Raw genomic sequence first — 17848 nt, forward strand, 5'->3', positions numbered from 1 at the left:
TTTTAGCTAAATTTGCTGATCAAATTGTGCGCGCAGCTCTCTCACCGTTCCCTGGATGTTTCACATGCGAATGACACCGTTCTCCAGTGTGTTACAGCAGGTCTATATATACGTGTTGTGCTGGTACCATGCACCAATTTTAGCATACGGATGTTAGCTACTGTTGTCGTCTCTACAACCAACGAACGGAAAGCGTCATCAAGCGAAAAAAAATCCCATCTCTGTTGCTGTTACCGATTAAACCGGAGGAGGGATCGATGATCAACCGATACATAGAAACGGGTCACTAATTATCGGGTCGAGAAGATTCACACCAGGAAGAATCGATAGGAGCAAATGGCTATCTCGCCTATTGGGTATGGTTGACGAATCGAAGAATTCGTCCTATTCGCCATCGTCATGTTGGGCAAGTTCTTTGATACCTATGATACCAACCAAGGGCAAGCATTTCTCAGCTGTTTCATGATCGATGAATCATATCTAATTCTTTCGGAATGTTGTTTTCATGCTGACGAATTATTCCCACGAAAAACCAATGACAAATTCTTGCTGTATTTTTGAGATTTCTAGAGAAAATTTTTTTGTGCTAGGAAGGCAAGGCGATAAGGATCAAGTTAAAAGCATGTTATTTGATAGGTTTTTACCGAACCGAACCAATTCGTGAGCCTTGTTCCATTACATTAGGAACGAACATTAGAAATTCATTAACATCTTGTCAGAAGTCTAAATTTGTGACTGCCAAACTAATAGACCGTGATCGGGTGAAGGTATCCACCAAAAAGCTGCTCCTAAAGACATGATAATGGGCACAGTACAGCACCCCACGCTTCCTTCTCGTGAGACATCTTTTTTCGCGATTATTGCATTAATGATTCATATACATTCTTTACATCTGAAATAAAATTGCACACACAGTGTGTTGGTTGGTCACCAGTCCAGTAAAGGAGATTGCAATGCGACAAGCGAAATAATCGGCGCAATAGTGACGTGTTGCACATAGGCACTGAGAAATTAGTCCTTCACGACCCCATGTGACGATAAAGATGCTAATTTTCACGACAAATCAGTAACGCCATGCGTCGTCCGTCCGTGTTGGGGTTCGGTCCAACTGGGCAGGGGAACACAATGTCAAACCGATTTTCTTTTCTTTTTTTCTGTCTCACACTCTCGACGGACCGAGAGTACACTATCTATTATCGTCCTTCTTGGGCACACATAAAGCGGGTACGAGTCGGGGTTTAGTAACGGCAGAATTTTAGTACGATTCTATTGCTCGAGAACTGCTGCAGCAGCAACGGTACACGGAACGGAATACGAGATGAACGCTGTGATTTTTGTGGTGCGTGGTGTTATTTTACTTATTCCCGTACAGACCGAAGGACTAATCCTAGTGTTGTGCTTTGAGGAATCTTTTAGGAATAGCCATTCAAATGTATCTTTATTGAAGAGTCATTCAAATCAAAATTCGACTCCTAAAAAATAGATTTTTTTAAATAGAGATTTATATTCATTCATTCAGATTCACCCAACACACTAATTGATCAGTAGTAAATGAAAACGATTTGCTACCCTTTTTTCTTTTGCAGCTGTGCGTACTATTGGCCAAATCCGGTGCGGTACCGGTGGCACAGAACGGCAACACTACCTTCGCCGCCGGTCTTGGGGCAGCTCTGACCAACATTGCCAACAGTTTTGTGGTGATTAGTGACGACACGGAACAGAATGTTAACAGTCGGATTGAGCTGGAAAGCCCGTCCGTACCACATCTCGACTCGGCCAATGCACTTCCGTCGCTCGTGCACATTGCACTGACCCCGGACGAACATCACATTAAGGCGGAAACGGAAGAATTGGTCTATACCAATGATACAGATGCGCAGGGCGTTGTAAAGATCACTATTGTTGGGGAGGACATATCGGATGAGTACACCACCGATACAACCACGACGGAGGTGTTTGATGAGGATGATGAGTATGCTGATAGTACTCCAACGGAAGTATTCACTACTGAAGCGTATGAGGAAGATGGTTTAACGACGACGGTGGAACCGATCACAACTAGTTTACCCAAAGTGCTTTCCACTACACCTGGGGCGGTGCTCACTGTACTAGGCAGTGACCAAGTGGACAAGGATAAGGAGGAAGAAATCAAGGAAAATATTAAGGAGGTGGAAGCAATGCCGGTTATATTCACCTCCGGCGTATAGTGGACCCTTTTCTCACCCGCAAACAATAAAACTGTGCTGTCCATTTTTTTGAATTCGTTTCACATTTTTATCATTTACACAGTCCGATTGTTGTTTTTGTTTTGTATCATAATTGTATTAATTCACACCTGTTTATTCACACCAAACGGCGCACATATAGGTGTCGAGCTTAGGACGCCTCGGGAAGGTCACCGCTGGAACCGGGTACGAGCTACGTGGAATGGGATAATGGGAAAACAATAAAGAGGAGTGGCATTCATTAGCTAGCTGGTTGGCAAATTGTAACTTCCGGTCCGGCATCGGGTTGTTGTTGCCTACCATTGTAATGTTGTTCCCATTCAGCAAGATTTGATCCAGCTTCGTTATTCGCCGACCTTCCGGTGTATTTTCATACTCCGTCACGTCCTCGAGCAACATGTTGACGAAATCGTCAAAGCCAAGCAGCGTGCCTACGATCTCCTTATCGTTCTTCATGATAATGTGTATCCGTGAGCCGATACATTTATCCACCAGCTCTGTGTGTTTGGAAAGCAATGTAGAGACATTAAATACCGTTTGTGCGAGTCTGGTTCGATGTTACACGATGAACAGCGATACATACCGAGTGGTAACAGGGTCGATTGGTTCGCCACAGCTGTCTGTGCCATTATGACGTGAGCGCAAATAGGAATTCTCTCGATTTATACAATTTTCACCGCCAAGTGTGCAAGAAAAGCGCGTTCGCTTGTTTCCGAGACGCCGGTAAAATGTTTTGTTTACATGCTGTGTTCGTGACGTTACATCGGTTGACGTTTCAAACGTCACACTGCTGCGCTCAAGCACCGTTTACACTACAGACACATAGTTGAAAAAATCGTTGTAAATTGTTTTACATCCACTGTGGAAGGTTTAAAATAAATATGATTTTTCAGTATTTCACACATTACTATCAAATAAAAAACCGACATTACTGCAGTACATTGAACTCAAGTTCAAAATGTTGCCCTCGAGGCCCCTGCCATCCATTTGACAATTGCCAATGAAAAGTCGATGCAATTTTCAGCACATGCGTCCTACTACTATGCTGGTTCATTGTGGAACAAAACACAATCACAACGGACACTGTCACATTTAGTTGCACGCCAGGCAGCCACTAGCATCCGCACGGTGTGGTCATCTACTATCAGTGCCGTCCTGCACAAAGCGCTTGGTGTAGCTTGGTGGTGCAGTATAGTGGATGGCATGCGGATAGTGTAACCGGGTGGCTGCGGGTTAGTGTTATCCGTTTTGTTCTTCCACCTTTCCGTACCATCGTGTCCGGCAGCGGTGCGTGTCCGGTTTTGAATCGGACGGATGCGTTAATTATCAAGATATCCGGTCTTCTGCTTCCGTTGTCTCGTTCCATCAATCCATCTGATTTTGGTCCTGCTGTTCATTAATTCCGTTGATTCGTGTTTCTTCGTTGGTGGAGAAGAAGTTCCTTTGTGATTAAGGGTGTAAAATAAAATAGGGATCTGGAAAAACATGGCGACCGACCGTCCACTTTGTTCCGCGTATCCTTGAAGTGTGTGCATGAATCGTAGCAGTCGTTTTTTTCGTCGTCGTCTGCCCAGCTGTGAAACGATTGTGCGTGTGTACCAGTTTCTTCCATGTCCTAAAGAGGGTGGTTATTCCTTACTTCGATCGAGCTTTCGTGATTCGTGATGCTATGTGTCTGTGAGTGTGCGTTTTTATTTTAAATAGTGCAAAAAAGAGGTTCAGTAGTGTATAATTTACCAAAAGGTGTGTTCCTTGGGTTCATTCCACCCCACCCACTCCCTCATCTGTGCGAATAATTCAGGACATGTGTGCCAACAGACCCTGCCCGCATGTCACCTATGCACCGCAGTCGCATCCAAGCAGGTGGAGCCGCGTGCGTCTTCTTATGGAGGGATAAAGGCAAAAATCGATGGCAACAAACTGTACAGAACGTGGGAAGTTTAAATTACGCAAAAAAGGGGCAAAAATCGATTGTTCCTGCCACGCGCTTCAAACGCTGCGACTGTCGAACGTGAGAGAGGGAGCGAGGGAGAGAGAGAAGGAGCGATAAAGAAAACGATACCGAAGGGATCAAATACCCATGTGTGTAGGACGGTGGAGTATGTGTGCATTTTAAATTTGTACAAAGGAGAATCCTTGTACACCATCTGCGAAACAAGTGCCAAAAGTGTTTGGATGGGAACTAGTAAATGTAATCAACGAAATATCCATCACCCTCGTCCGAATACTGCCTATTAAGCGGTGTGGGATGATGCTAATGATTTAAAGATTAGTTGCAATTCGATTCGACGAAGCGTCCAGCCATCATCAGTGCGACGGATCCGGGCATCGCCGTAAGGATCAATACAGTTAGCAGAAAGCCTTTTCAATCATCACAAGATGAACCCCGACCGGAACAGCCGGAAGTATCGCTCCGGAAACAATCTGTACAGCGACGATGAGCTGGAATTATCGTCGGTAAGTTTGAAGCACATCCAAGGGAAATGGTGTGTATGTCTGACGGAAGAAGCAATTTGCCCACAGTAAAGTGCTGGGCGCGGGCTACTGAACGTGAAGCATATCATAGGGAAACAATAATCATCCCCACCGCGGGAAATCATTTCATAGCTTGCTGTGCGCTGTGTCTCTACTGCTGATGTCATGCCGTAGTTTTACTTTTTTTTTCTGTTCAGTACTCATATCACCACGAGCTTGCCCCATTAGTATGCGACGGGTGCGTGTATACGTTTCCAATGGAGACGAGAACGTGCTGTTAAGAAAAATGTAATTAACATTCTCATTTAGGAGTAGCGTGTTAGTCTGTTGGCGCGAGGTGGGTGAGGCACGTTTCATTTCTTACTTTGTTTTTGTGTGCATCGGCCGATATGGTGAGATACACGGCAAGGGAAGGCATTTCTGGTAAGAGAACTGTTTCAAACTGTCCGAAGGTCCGAAGAAGCAACTGATTTTTATTTTTACTTTCAATTCTTCATTAAATAAAGATGTATAAACATTCTGGCCAAATTTACCAGGCGTATGTGACCTACGTCACATGTCAGGTGAAGGTGGATGGAAAACTCTCAGGGGCCTTTGCTGCTACAAATGGGCCTGTGCCAGGGAGATGTGCGAGTCTGTTTTCTCTTTATTCTGGTGCTAAAGATGCTCTGGTGCGAGACTCAGAGCCGGATCTTCTGAAACCAGATCTTCTGAAACCAACTTCTATAAGTCATTCCAGACCCAGGCCCACGCTGATGATATAGAAGTTGTTGATTTGAAGCTTTCCTATATAGCTGAACAAGCTACATTCTGATTGATCTCAGGCCCGTAAACAACATAGATCTTGAGTTACACGCAAGTGGGGTGACCGTCAATCAGTCATACTGAAGCCGGAAGAAACTTTTCCACTCAAACAACCTGTCGCAATTGACGAAGATCGGATTGTAAAGATCTATTACAGTCCCAGTACTCACATACGCACGTACGTGGGCGGGCCCGGTGGCGTTTACAGTCCGACAGCCAGGATTCAAACGGCCGGTCCGGGGCTCAAATCACATCTGGACCGTTACTCCGTAGTAAAAACGGACTATGCAACAACGAGGTATCACCAAATCTTGCAAGCCATTAATCGGCCGGCGTGACCTAGATAGTCATTAAGTTTAAGAAGACCTCTTAGCCGTGTTCGAGAGGAAAATGTACAGAATGATTTTTGGTCCTGTATGTTTGGAAGGACTGAATGAAGTCACAACGCCTTATACGAGGTATACGATGATCTCACCTTCTTGCAGGTCATTAGACGCGCCAGGCTCTGATGGGCTGGTCATGTAATGAAAATGGGATCAGATGATCCAGCCCGTACATTCTTTCTGGGCCGTCCACATGGACAGGGGAGCTGTGGTAAGCTGAAATGGAACGAATGCGTTGACGCATCCACCAGAAATGCCTGGACATTGGATTGGCAGACGATGGTTCTCCATACTTTAAGTTATGTAAATTTTCAGACTTTTGCCAAATCTATAAAGTCTGTCTGATTTAATCTCTCTGTCATGTTTGAACATACTATTTTTTACATTTCCATTTACTTACCCCCCCCCCCCTCTCCCAACCTCCCCATCCATATAATATTGCGTCGCAAAATGCTAAGTGCCCTTTTCGTTACCGATTTGTGGAGCCAGCACTATGAAGCGATTAAAAAAATGCCACCCGCCATCATTTCGTCCTTGTTCGCTCGCTATCAAGAAGGATTTATTTTTCCGCTTAGTAAGCGAAAAAAAAAGCTTCGTTTGCTTAGATTATTCCCCCTAGCAACGAACGGTGTGTCTGTGCGCGTTGGTTGGTAAGGAAATATCTCTAGATTAAAAAGATGAAATGTTCAATTCCGTCCACCCGCGGTACCACTGGCTTCCTCACAAAATGTGCCTCCTTTTACGGTGATGAGGCTCTTTTAATAACTGTAACAGTGCCACATGGCATTTCTATCATCTTATGCTCCTCATCTGTGCCTACCTTTCATTCAAAACGATGAATTGAAGATTACTTTTTTTCTACTACATCATCCTTGAGGGGTTCTGCTGGTTCTGAGAATCTTCCTAGTCTTTTTTTTTTCTTATTATCGCTTTCTTCTTCTCACACTATGCCTGTGCTAGCATCCATCAATGAACGTCTCAAAAGCCTTAAACATGCCAGAATACCATTTCCGTGTTTGTTTGTACGGCTTACAACCCTTCACCCTCCAGCTTCTCGACTCCACGATGCCATATTGCCTATTTTCTTCTCACACTGTGTATTACAACACGGAAAAGCTCACACAAAAGTGTCCCGACGGTTCTTCACACTGCTTGCAGAAGGTCTTGGTGCAGCAGTTGCGGTTTTCGGTCTGTTCACCCCCAGAAGCATTCTCTATTTGTCCAGATCCTTGTTAGTTCCGGTTCTCGCCCACATGCCCACACACTTCATGAGCTTCAAGACATTCTTCGGTGTGCTGCTACTACAGTCTCGACCATTTTCCACCACCAGTGTGTCTCAGTTCCATTATCTTTGCGAGGAAATGGCGCGCCACCGGTTCACGTGACATACGACCGCGCTCTCGCCGAACGACAACTTTCCACACTTGACGCTCACGTGGCCTGCGACCATTATTGTTGATTGTGCTACCCACCACCAACCCGCGTAAGTCGTCGTCTCAAGCCTTACACTCAGCGAAGGCACTCACATAAGCCGGCAGCATAGGGCAGCAGTAGAGTATGATTTACATTGTTGTGGTTGCCGCCATCGGTCCCTTTGGAGCGTGCAAGCGAGGAATAAACAACAAAAAACGTGGAACACCGAGGCAGAACAGAAATCGATAGCTTACGAAACGCTTATCCTTCTCCATCTTCTTTGGGTGGAGAGTAGCTTTACTTGTGGGCCACCGCCATGATGGTGACACGATTCCTGGAAATTAAATGGTTCCAGTGGTGTGTGTGTGTGTGTGTGCTGCACTCTGGCATACTATCTAAACCCCACCGGGCACACAATTTCGCTCAAGGACCGTCATTTTCCATCGGTTGAGTAGAGTGAAAAAATGGCTTTCAGGAACACAGGGCAAGGCCTTTTCCTCAACTAGCGGCACTATAGGTCGAAAACAACCAACACTTCACTTAAGCAGGACATAGCGAATGGGACAAGATTCGTGGCATAATCAAAAGTGATGCTACTTATCCCCACCCGATGGGGGATATGAGTTGGAGTGTCTTTTCTTTGCCTCGTCCTAACGAAAACATCCCATTTACAGCTATGTCATCATGCTTCTGCGTTCCGATGGCAATAGCGGGATAAAACAAAGGCCATGCGGCCAGGATGCACTCGCTTCACTGCAGTCGAGTGTGTTGTGATTATCTTTTTTGCCACTGGGATGGATGTGTGCCGTGCGATAGCAGCAGCATTACATAAAAGTCGGCAGCCATTCATGCGAGAAGAGGGACTTTTGCCGGATTTATAAAGCACCACCTGTAGGAACGTGTGCTTCAAAAAACAAAAATGGGCATCGAGAGCATGCCTGTACCCCTTCGCACGAAAGCATTAGTTGATTGGAAGTAGTGTACCTGAGAAAGGGGCATGATGGAGACGAGAGTCACGTGTACCACTTGAGTTACATTTGTGTTTTGTTCATACTACAAAGGGCGGTAAAGGAACATATTTATTTTTCAAGCTTTCTTTTTAGATGAATTTAAAGAAAATTCCAACAAAGCAAGGGAAACCCTGTTAGTCTGTTGAATGGGATAGGTTTGTTATAAAATTCGCAAAACATACATCGAAAACAATGTGCCGAAAGTATTTCAAGAAGCCTAATGTTTTACTTATGATGATGTCTGGCTACTATTATTATTATTTATTATTGTGAACTAGTAAAAGGCCCGGTAGAACCTACCTTTGTGCCCGCAAACTCCGGGATTCATGCACACTCTGGGATGCTTGCGAACTTTGAAATCAGAAAACCTTAAACCTTTTTATTCCGTTCACAATACTGTTCGAATTGCTAATAACTTAAGATAGAAATGTTCAACATTCTGCTTGATTACAATACATTTTCTTCTACGGAATGGCCGTGAAGTATGGCAGTTTTGCACGGTTGTATATGTGTTATAGGTGCTAACATTTATTGTCGGCAGCCATGGATTTTCAAATCGTGACTTTGTCCTGGCGAATTGTAAAAATCGCACAAACGCACGGTGTTTAAATTCTTCATCATGTGAATTGTGCAAATTGTCCAGTAATAGAAAACGAAATCGAAAATATGTAAAGCATCCCGATGAGGCTATTTGGCTATTGCTCCTATATTCATTGCCAATAATCATAATTGTACATATCTTTACGTTCTTTTATATATAGAGATTTAAAGAAAGAAAAAAATGGAACGGAAAAATATTTATCATTACGGAAAGAAATTATTTTATGTTACTTTTTTAAACTTTCATTTGCTACCCCGCATCGCCTGGTATCTGATGAAGGAGGAAACGGGTATAGTTGGTGTAGAAAGAGGTGCGCGGCTTCAAGACGTATCCAACAGTATACCACACGTTCTGATCGGACTAGGGATGAGCGACTCATCGTAGATTTTCCACGGGAATGCTTTGGTTTTTCCTCGATAACTGGGCGGCAAGTGAAAGGATCGCGTTGGAGTATTTTCAAGAAAGGTGTGCAGATGCATCCAACGGATGCTTTTCATTTCGATCAGACCAGAAATGAGCGAGTTATCATTGATTTTCCACAGGAATGCTCTGTTTTCGTGGAATAACTGGGCGGGTGGTGAAGATATGCTGAACGCTCGGATCGGAACAAAACTGAGCGAGCTATCGTTGATTTTCCACGGGAATGCTGTTGGTAGAATTTTCCGGTAGTAACTGAAAAATCCCCCTTAGTACTCTGCGATAATAAAAATCACGTTTTGGAGGTCTTTTTGAAACATATTTCAAGAAAGCAACAAAAATGTGGATGAATAAACATAATTTTGAAAAACACACACTGGCACAGAAAAATATTTGTCACGACGGAAAGAAAATAATTTTCAGTCTACTTTTCAAGCCTCCATTTGCTAACTCCACACCTGGTATGCTCTCCCGTCCAGAAAAAGGAGCATTCCCGTGGAAAATCGGCGATAACTCCCTCATTTTTGGTTCGATCGGGACGTTCCGCATAGCGTTGGATGCGTCTTTGGACTGCACATCTTTTTGCCGAAAACCCTCACCCTGATGCCTCCACCTCCCGCCTAGCTATTGCGGAAAAACCAAAGTATTCCCGTGGAAACTCAACAATAACTCACTCAGTTTTGGTCCGATCCGAGCGTTCAGCTTACCGTTATATGCATCTTTGGACCGTCCACCTATCTGTAGAATAATCCAATCTGATTCCTCCACACTCCACCCGGTTATTGCAGAAAGACTAAAGCATTCTCGTGGAAAATCGCTCATTACTCGCTCATTTCTTGTTCGATCGAAATGAAAAGCATACCGTTGGATGCGTCTAAGCTCTGCACACCGTTCTTGAGAATACTCCAACGTGATTCCTTCACCATCCATCCAATTATTGCGGAAAAAAAAACAAATCATTCCCAAACAAATGGAAAATCATCGATAACTCGTTCATTTATGGTCCGACCGAAATGAGTAGCATACCGCTGGATGCGTCTTAGGGCCGTCCACTTTTCTGTAGAATACTCCAACCCGATCCCTCCACTTCCCGCCCAGTTGTTGCAGAAAACCCAAAGCATTCCCGTGGAAAATCTACGATAACTCGCTCATTTCTGGTCCGATTGGGTCGTTCGGCATATCGTTAGATGCGTCTTGGAGCCGCACATCTTTTTGTGCAACGCTCTAATCCGATCCCTCCAACCTCTGCCGAGTTATTACACAAAAACTCTTTTCGCAGTTTTCCTCAAAGTCGCATCCAACGGTATGCTGAACGATTGGTTCAGACCAAAATTGTGCGAGTTAGTTACCGAAATGAAGATTTTTGTGCATGTAGTTTGCCTTATTCGGGGTGATATGAATATCAACTAGAACAGAAAGTAGTTCATCAAGCCATACTTCAGGATCTATTGCGATGGTAACTTAACTAAATTTAGTGCCACGATGATCATGCTCGATATTGCCTTACGAATGACCATAACAAATGTCACAGCATTTGTCCAGAGACAGGAAAAGTCTGTTGGAATTGCACCAGACATTGAAATAAACGAGGTTATCTTCGAGACTGAAACAACTATGTGGGAATGCTTCTAAAGAGGTGACATTTGGATGACCTTCACAATTGGGGTAAAACATTTATGGTAAGATCCTTCGGACAATGGCGAGCTAGGTAATCTTACCATTATGCAGAGAATATGACTCGCTAGACTCCGGCAGCATGGTCATATCATCAGAATGGCACCGAATGACCCAGTACGTACAGTTTTTTTTAAACCCGTCCACATAGACGGAAGTTCAGATGAAGTGATGGCGTTGATATGTCCGTCAGAATTCAAAGAAGCGAAGCATATATGTCGTCCGCTAAGTACGGATGGTCCATTTATGTCACCTCTGGGAGGTCCTCTGGGGAAATTATTTGGAGTTACCTACAATACATCTAGTAATCTGATCTAATATAACTGTGATTCTCTTCTCTCTGCTTACAGTCACAGGTGCTCGAGAAGGTGAAACCGGACCGTGTAACTTCCACCAAACCGGACGAAGACCGACGCCGGCGTACGATCATCGTGGAGAAGAAGAATGGATCGTACGGCTTTACGTTGCAAAGTTACGGCATCCACTACAAGAAGGAGCAGGAGGTCGAGGTAATCACGTACGTAGATTACGTCGAGTACGATGGTCCTGCGTACCGGGCCGGGATGCGCGAAGGGGATGTCATCCTTTCGATCAACGGTTACGATATGGAGAAGGCCGAACACAAGGATCTGGTCAACTTTATCAAAAACTGTGATAATAGAATGCGCATGGTGGTGCTATTTGAGGACTGCTGCCGGAAGGTATGCTCAGACTTTAAGCCATAAGTTGTCCTTTATTGTTGGCTAATTTTTGCCGGTATTTTTCGCCACCAGGTGGAGCTTCACCTCAAGTACATCCAGCTGCAGGATCTGCTCAAAAGTAAGATGGCCGATTTGGAAAGGATCTGTTTGCGGGAACGCGAACTGCTGGAAGGAAAGTGGAAAACGCACAGCTTACCGGCGAGAAAGAAAACGAACGCCACCAGTGGAGATGATGGTGATCCGGGCTCGACGACGGATGTGGAATCCGGTTCCACCGGGCCTTCCTTTTGCCGTCCGGCTGCGTCCACCGAGGACGTGAAGAAGTTGCTCCGACAGAAAACGTACATTGTACCACCACCGGCACAATTCATGCTGGCCTATCATGTAAATTTTCAGTTGTTTGGAGTAATTCGGCCATGGTTATTATTTTAATACCCTCCAATTTATTCGGTTCATTTGTAGTGCCTGGACAGTAACTATCGTTACGTGATCCATCCTTCCCAAGCAACTGGTGCGTGCGACAGTGCTAGCGGAACGGAATACTCAACCTCCAACTGTGCTCAACCGAACAACCCAACAGCGGCCAAACTTTGCAAGGACCATCAGCATATGATGCGTGGTTCCTCCTTAGACAGTAGCTCCATGGGCTGCAAACAGCAGCAGCAACAGCAGCAGCAACCAGCCTCTGCCTCGCCAACAAAAAGTCTTCACAATTACGACACCAAAGCATCGAAATCGTCGTCCACGCGACGCAGCGGCCATCTGCACGGACACTCGTGCAATCCCTGTATGGGCCACTTTCTGCGTAGCAGTAGTAGTAGTAGTAGTAGCGATAAGAACCGAGCCGGTGAGAAGGATAACACCAGCCTGGATGCGTACGATCTCGCCAGTCCTTGCTGTGATCCACAGTGTGTTCCGTCGAGGCGTAAGTCGAAACATCACAAAGATCATCACCACAAGCACAAACACCGTGATCGGGAGGCGAAGGAAATCGGTGGTAAGGATCGTATACCGAGGCCAAAGTCACAGCCACATATCTCACCGCAGCAGCAGCAGCAGCAACAGCAACAGCAACACCAGCAGTCACATTCAAACTATCTCTATCGCCATAAAGATAAGCACGTAAGTTTCGATGGATTAGTGCCGGCTTAGTAGTAGGTTACTCGGTGAAGTTATTCGGTTCAGTCCCGGAATCCTCTTCCCGCAATTAGTATTTGCGCTTCGAGCCATAGCTCTCGCAACAGACACTGGTGGTGGGTTTGTAAAATGGCGATGGATGCGGATGCTACAACAATGTGAAGCATGCTTTAACTCAGTCGCTTCCCTGTGGTTTTTTTCAATAATCCCTCTTCTGTTCCTTTCATTTATATCGCGTGTTATTGTTTCTAGTCTTTACGATATTATTCGAACTATTATATATAGCAGGGTTGCCATGTGGTTTATTTCTATATCAGATCTGCTAAAAGTATGTTACTTTGATATCTTGGTATTTTTGTCCTAGAAGGCAGCAGGGTTGCCATGTCAGATCAGATCTTCTAAAAGTATGTTACTTTGATATCTTGGAATTTTTGTGATAGCAGGTACCCATCTTCCCGGGCGATTTTCGTTGAATCATAATCATAAAGAGGATATTTTAAGAGGCCCAAGAAAAAAGGACATGACAATCTTCAGGTCTTTCTTCAAAGACCTTTCTTTCAAAGGGCTTTTTTCTATAGACACTTTGCTAATAACTATTCCCTCATCGCAGGAAAGCTTACAGCTTCTGTAGAATGATGGAAAAGTCCCATATTTTTCGGAACGAAACGAAACGAACCTGATAGGACCTTCTACGCCACGCCGGCTATCGAATGTTGGATAGTCAGTCCTCACTACGGAGGAACGGCCCTGATGACATTCACCTGATATTGCAAAATCCACAAAGAACAAGCTTTATACAAACTTTATTTATTTTTTGTACAATCTGGTATAGAAAATTAAGGGCAATTTTGAGATGTAGTTCCATATTGTAGTGTATCTGTACATTAAACGCTAGAAACAGTGAGAATCTTCATGCTGGCTTCTCTTTGCTTCCCCCCTCTCTCTCCAACTACACCGTGCCACCGGCCCATTTCCATCCCAAAAACCCTCGCATTTTTCCTTTCGCAGGATCATCATCATTCGAAAGTGTATGACCTAAACGCTAGTCTCGCCAGTCATTGTAGTCTGCACTCGTGCACCTCGAGCGAGTTCAACCCGGCCGCCGAGAACTCGCCCGCCTCCTATAGCACCTCCATCAGCACCGACACGCTCTACTGGGAACCGCACAGCGAATCGACCACCGTGTCCGCATCCGGCTCAATCCACAAGAAACCACCGGCCGGGGGCAACAGTTCTGCGAGCGGTGCCCTCGTCCCGCTCGGTGGTGGTGGTGGTGGTGGTGGCGGTGGAACCCGACTTCCACACACGCACCAACACCACTACTACATCCAGAAGTACGTCCATCCGCAACACCATCCGGGTGGCGGTTCACAGCAGCAGCAACAGCTTGCCGCCATCTATCCTCCGCCACCACCACTGCCAGCCGTACACAAGCCCAAATCCTGGGACAATCTCGCAATGAAAGGGTACGGTGGGTATGGTTACGGGTACGGCTATCTCGAGGTCGGCGGCGCAGGAGCCACCCTTACCAAGGCGAACCTGCCAACGGCAACGCGCACCCAAACCACCATCACCATCCAGCACCGGAACTCGATACCGAAGAAAAATGGCTACGAACGGTACTCGGCGTTTGTCGACGTGGAAAACTATGCACCACCGCCGACCCAGTTCCTGCAGGAAACCACCACCACGACCACGACGATCACTACGAAATCGACCGAGAATCTGCTCGGTGCACCGTACAACCGTTCCGATTCCAGTCTGTCCTGCGAGTGTCTCGAGACGGCACCATTGACCGGTGGTGGTGGTGGTGCGGGCATGTTGGAACACGTACCCGACAAGTCCGGCTACTATTCGAGCCTCGGTGGTGCGGCAAGTTCCGGTGGTGGTGCGAAGAAATCTAATCCCAATTTAACTGAAATAGCACGCCTTTAAAGTGTTGCGGATAGTTTTGCGCGAATAATAGCTTCGTTGCGTGCCAGAAACATTAATCCAGACTCCAGATTCTCAGGCCCTCAAAGGTAGTATTTTGTTTTTGGATGCGAAAATGTTGAACGTTCTGTAACGTTCCAGTTAGCTTTTCCATTAGGCATGCGTGATACAATAGTGAGCTTAGATAAGCAACGTCGCGCTATCTTTTTTTTTTCGCTCCGTTTGTTACATTACAGGCTTCCAGATTTACCCGCAAGTTCCGAAAAAAAAAAAACACAAGTTTCTGATATTCCGAAGAGAGATGAAGTATTAGCGCCCAACCTAGCACTAGAGTGTTCGCTGTTCCGGTGAATTTGTAAGGAAAGATTTTAGCTCAAAACAGTAAATGGAGCTGTTTTTTTTATGCGTCGCTTACCTAGAGACTTAGGTGGTTAGTGGTGACACTTAAAGCATAGCAAAAAGAAAGAAAAAACGATTTGCTCAGTACTTTTTTCCATTGTAGAGGAAGGCAGTTCGAAGAAGATAGGAAGGATATCAAGGAGAGGAAGACGAGGACCTCCCTCCATGGAGCGGAAAAGAAGAGATCAGAAGAAAAAAGATGGGCGATGTTTAAGGTGAGGATTATGATTATAGATAAAACATAAATCTTGCACAGCTAACGATTTCATCAAAACTTTTGCACGAAAAGTGTTTTTTTTCTTCGTTTATCCGATCCGGGTCGTGCGATGTCTTGCGAGTTTAACTCGCTGCATATAATTGTTCTCTGTACGCTTGGTTATAACCATGGCCCGTGGGGAAAGTATTCTTCGGGGAAAGGACAAGGGAGGAGCCGCTACAACGCCGAGCTGTACGAACTGTATGACGACCTCACCGTCGTGGAGCATGGCACTGGACGCCCCAGCTCAGAAAGTCCTTTTAGGCCGTCCACACGGACAGAGGAGGCGTGGTAGGCCCAGATTGAGGTGGGATGATGGCGTGGAATCATCCGCCATCAAGGCCGAGATAACGGATTGGCGAACGACGGCGCGGGACCGTGAGCGGTTCCGGATTCGGCTTCGGCAGGCCAAGACCGTAAAGCGGTTGTAGCGCCTGATAAGTAAGTAAGTAAGGACATGAAGACGGGCAACCTCCGTGGTACAGGCTCATTGGTAGGACCCAACAGCAGCTTGGCCTGGTTGCAAAACGTGTCTTCACAGCGTTGTAGGATGATTTTTCGTTCCGTATATACCCACACCCAAACACAGCACAACCACCTCCGAAATCGATTCATTACGGAATTACAATACGAGACGGATTTTATTATTAACAGAAATATTTTAACAAGATTCTCTTGGTTGGCGATAAATTGCTTATTACTTTCGGATTCGGATACTACGCTTTTACTACCGGTTTTGGTACGAGAATCGCTCTCGGTACGAATCTCCTGGTTAATAGTCCGTTTTACGAAATATATAACTATTACGCTGATGAATTACTCTGTTTTACCATTCTCCGGCGTATGGCAAGATTACGACGGTTAGTTAATATCATAATTATTTAATTATTTGTTTTCTTTTCCGTTGTATATCTAATAAGAATATAGTTCCGCGTAAGGCTAGTAAGAGTAAGATAATTGCTTCCGTTTCTGTAGGATGTATCAAAAACCATCCCGTGTATTTTGTTTTAATTTAAATTCTCTTTTCTTATTTTTATCTTCTTTTTTTTTTTTTGGAAGCGCGCTAGGGAAGCGATAAAAATTGTAATTTTTTACCTTCTCTTCAATATATTTGGAGTTTTCGTTTCGTTTACTATAATAATAGCTTCCATTATCCGGGACATATACATATAATAGGTGAAAAAGTTGGTGTTTTACGGTTTACTTTTCATTGTAGAGTTTAGTTTTCAATCGAACAAGGCAAAGGGGAACGAGAGATTTAAATTCATTTGTATTTTTTTAAAATTATTTTGATGCTTAAATATTTTCTACTACCTGTGCTAACCAGTGCTCCGCCGGTCGCTCGGGGTCTAGATGACTTAAAACTCTATCCACTATTCGATTATTCGAAGGTAATAAATTAACGAGTGAATCAAATACGATACTACTGCTACTACTACTACTACTACTGCTATTCGATTAAGTAATACAAGAGTTCCCTCTAACGCTCTGTACGCTATTCTTGTTCGTACATCTGTAAATTGTAATATTCAACTCCAACGAGCTTTAACCTTAGGCTTTTTTAAATGGTCGATCTAACTCTTGCAAGCGATAAACGCGGAATGAATATGCCTCGCTGGGTGGCATATATTGTAATATTGGTCCAGAGTTGTATAAGTATATTGGTGTTTGAGATTTTTTAAAAATAGTTTTCAAGCAATGGAATAACAATTCCCCAGGAACGGGATACGATCAGATTGTTCAAATTCCCCTTCTAATGAATCGCAAGTATTATGAATGTGACACCTCTTGTATGTATGTACAGTTCAATCTCTCCAAAATGCACACCCCGACAGCACTTAAGAGAGGCTTTAGAGAGACATGGTATGTACAGGGCCGCGGTCTAAAGGAAATTTCAAAATCTATATTTCAGATTCTCATGAGTGTTTGAGACATTTTCTCGCATTGAATTCGCCTTTTAAGAACCTGGCTACTTATACACGAGGAGAAAACATCCATTTCAACAGTTTGAAATTTCTTGTGGCCCGGGACCTTTATGGAAAGTTAAGAGAATGTTAAAAATGTTCATCTTCGAGAGATTCCACAGTATATATCTTAACAGCATACGTTAAACAGATCTTTCATCATAGCAACTCACGTCTTCCTTCCTCTATTGTTTGTAGTGTCACAAGGCTTGTTTCCCATATGGGGCTAGGGAAACATACATTGCATGCTACGATGCCACGTGATTTGCCTTCTATTCGTAAGGCAGTTCGCATTCGCACCTCCCCCTTTATCCTTGATCACAGACTGACAGGCTCTTTCTCCACAGTTTTCCATTGCCCCATGCGCATGAAGCGATGATAACGAAAATTCAACATTTCGTATTACAAGGGGGGAGTTTCAATCCATATCATTGAACTTTCGAATCACCTAATGGAT

The 17848-nt window shown here is 44.6% G+C and overlaps 4 protein-coding genes across 4 annotated transcripts in view; 2 read left to right on the forward strand and 2 right to left on the reverse strand.

The window, feature by feature from the left end:
• LOC126563403 (U6 snRNA-associated Sm-like protein LSm5) overlaps positions 1-2866 on the reverse strand; it is a 168539-nt gene extending 165673 nt beyond the window's left edge. Inside the window, exons 1-3 of the mRNA XM_050220044.1 lie at positions 2809-2866; positions 2526-2722; positions 2377-2418 (exon numbers count right to left, since the gene is read on the reverse strand). Coding sequence (XP_050076001.1) covers positions 2377-2418; positions 2526-2722; positions 2809-2854 — 285 coding nt within the window. The 5' untranslated portion in view covers positions 2855-2866. The remainder of the gene's footprint in view (positions 1-2376; positions 2419-2525; positions 2723-2808) is intronic.
• The window catches only part of LOC126562120 (sialin-like), a 293788-nt gene that overhangs the window by 140571 nt on the left and 135369 nt on the right, over positions 1-17848 (reverse strand). The window lies entirely within an intron of this gene.
• Positions 1319-2216, forward strand: LOC126562993 (uncharacterized). Its single transcript, XM_050219600.1, has 2 exons — positions 1319-1339; positions 1587-2216. Exons 1-2 carry the CDS (start codon positions 1319-1321, stop codon positions 2205-2207), a joined length of 642 nt encoding a protein of 213 aa, XP_050075557.1. The 3' UTR covers positions 2208-2216.
• LOC126561682 (uncharacterized) lies at positions 4605-14775 on the forward strand. The gene is made up of 5 exons (XM_050217977.1): positions 4605-4682; positions 11353-11703; positions 11776-12087; positions 12166-12825; positions 13849-14775. Exons 1-5 carry the CDS (start codon positions 4605-4607, stop codon positions 14773-14775), a joined length of 2328 nt encoding a protein of 775 aa, XP_050073934.1.

The sequence above is a fragment of the Anopheles maculipalpis genome, chromosome 3RL (assembly GCF_943734695.1).
Source record: "Anopheles maculipalpis chromosome 3RL, idAnoMacuDA_375_x, whole genome shotgun sequence".
Classification (NCBI taxonomy): domain Eukaryota; kingdom Metazoa; phylum Arthropoda; class Insecta; order Diptera; family Culicidae; genus Anopheles; species Anopheles maculipalpis.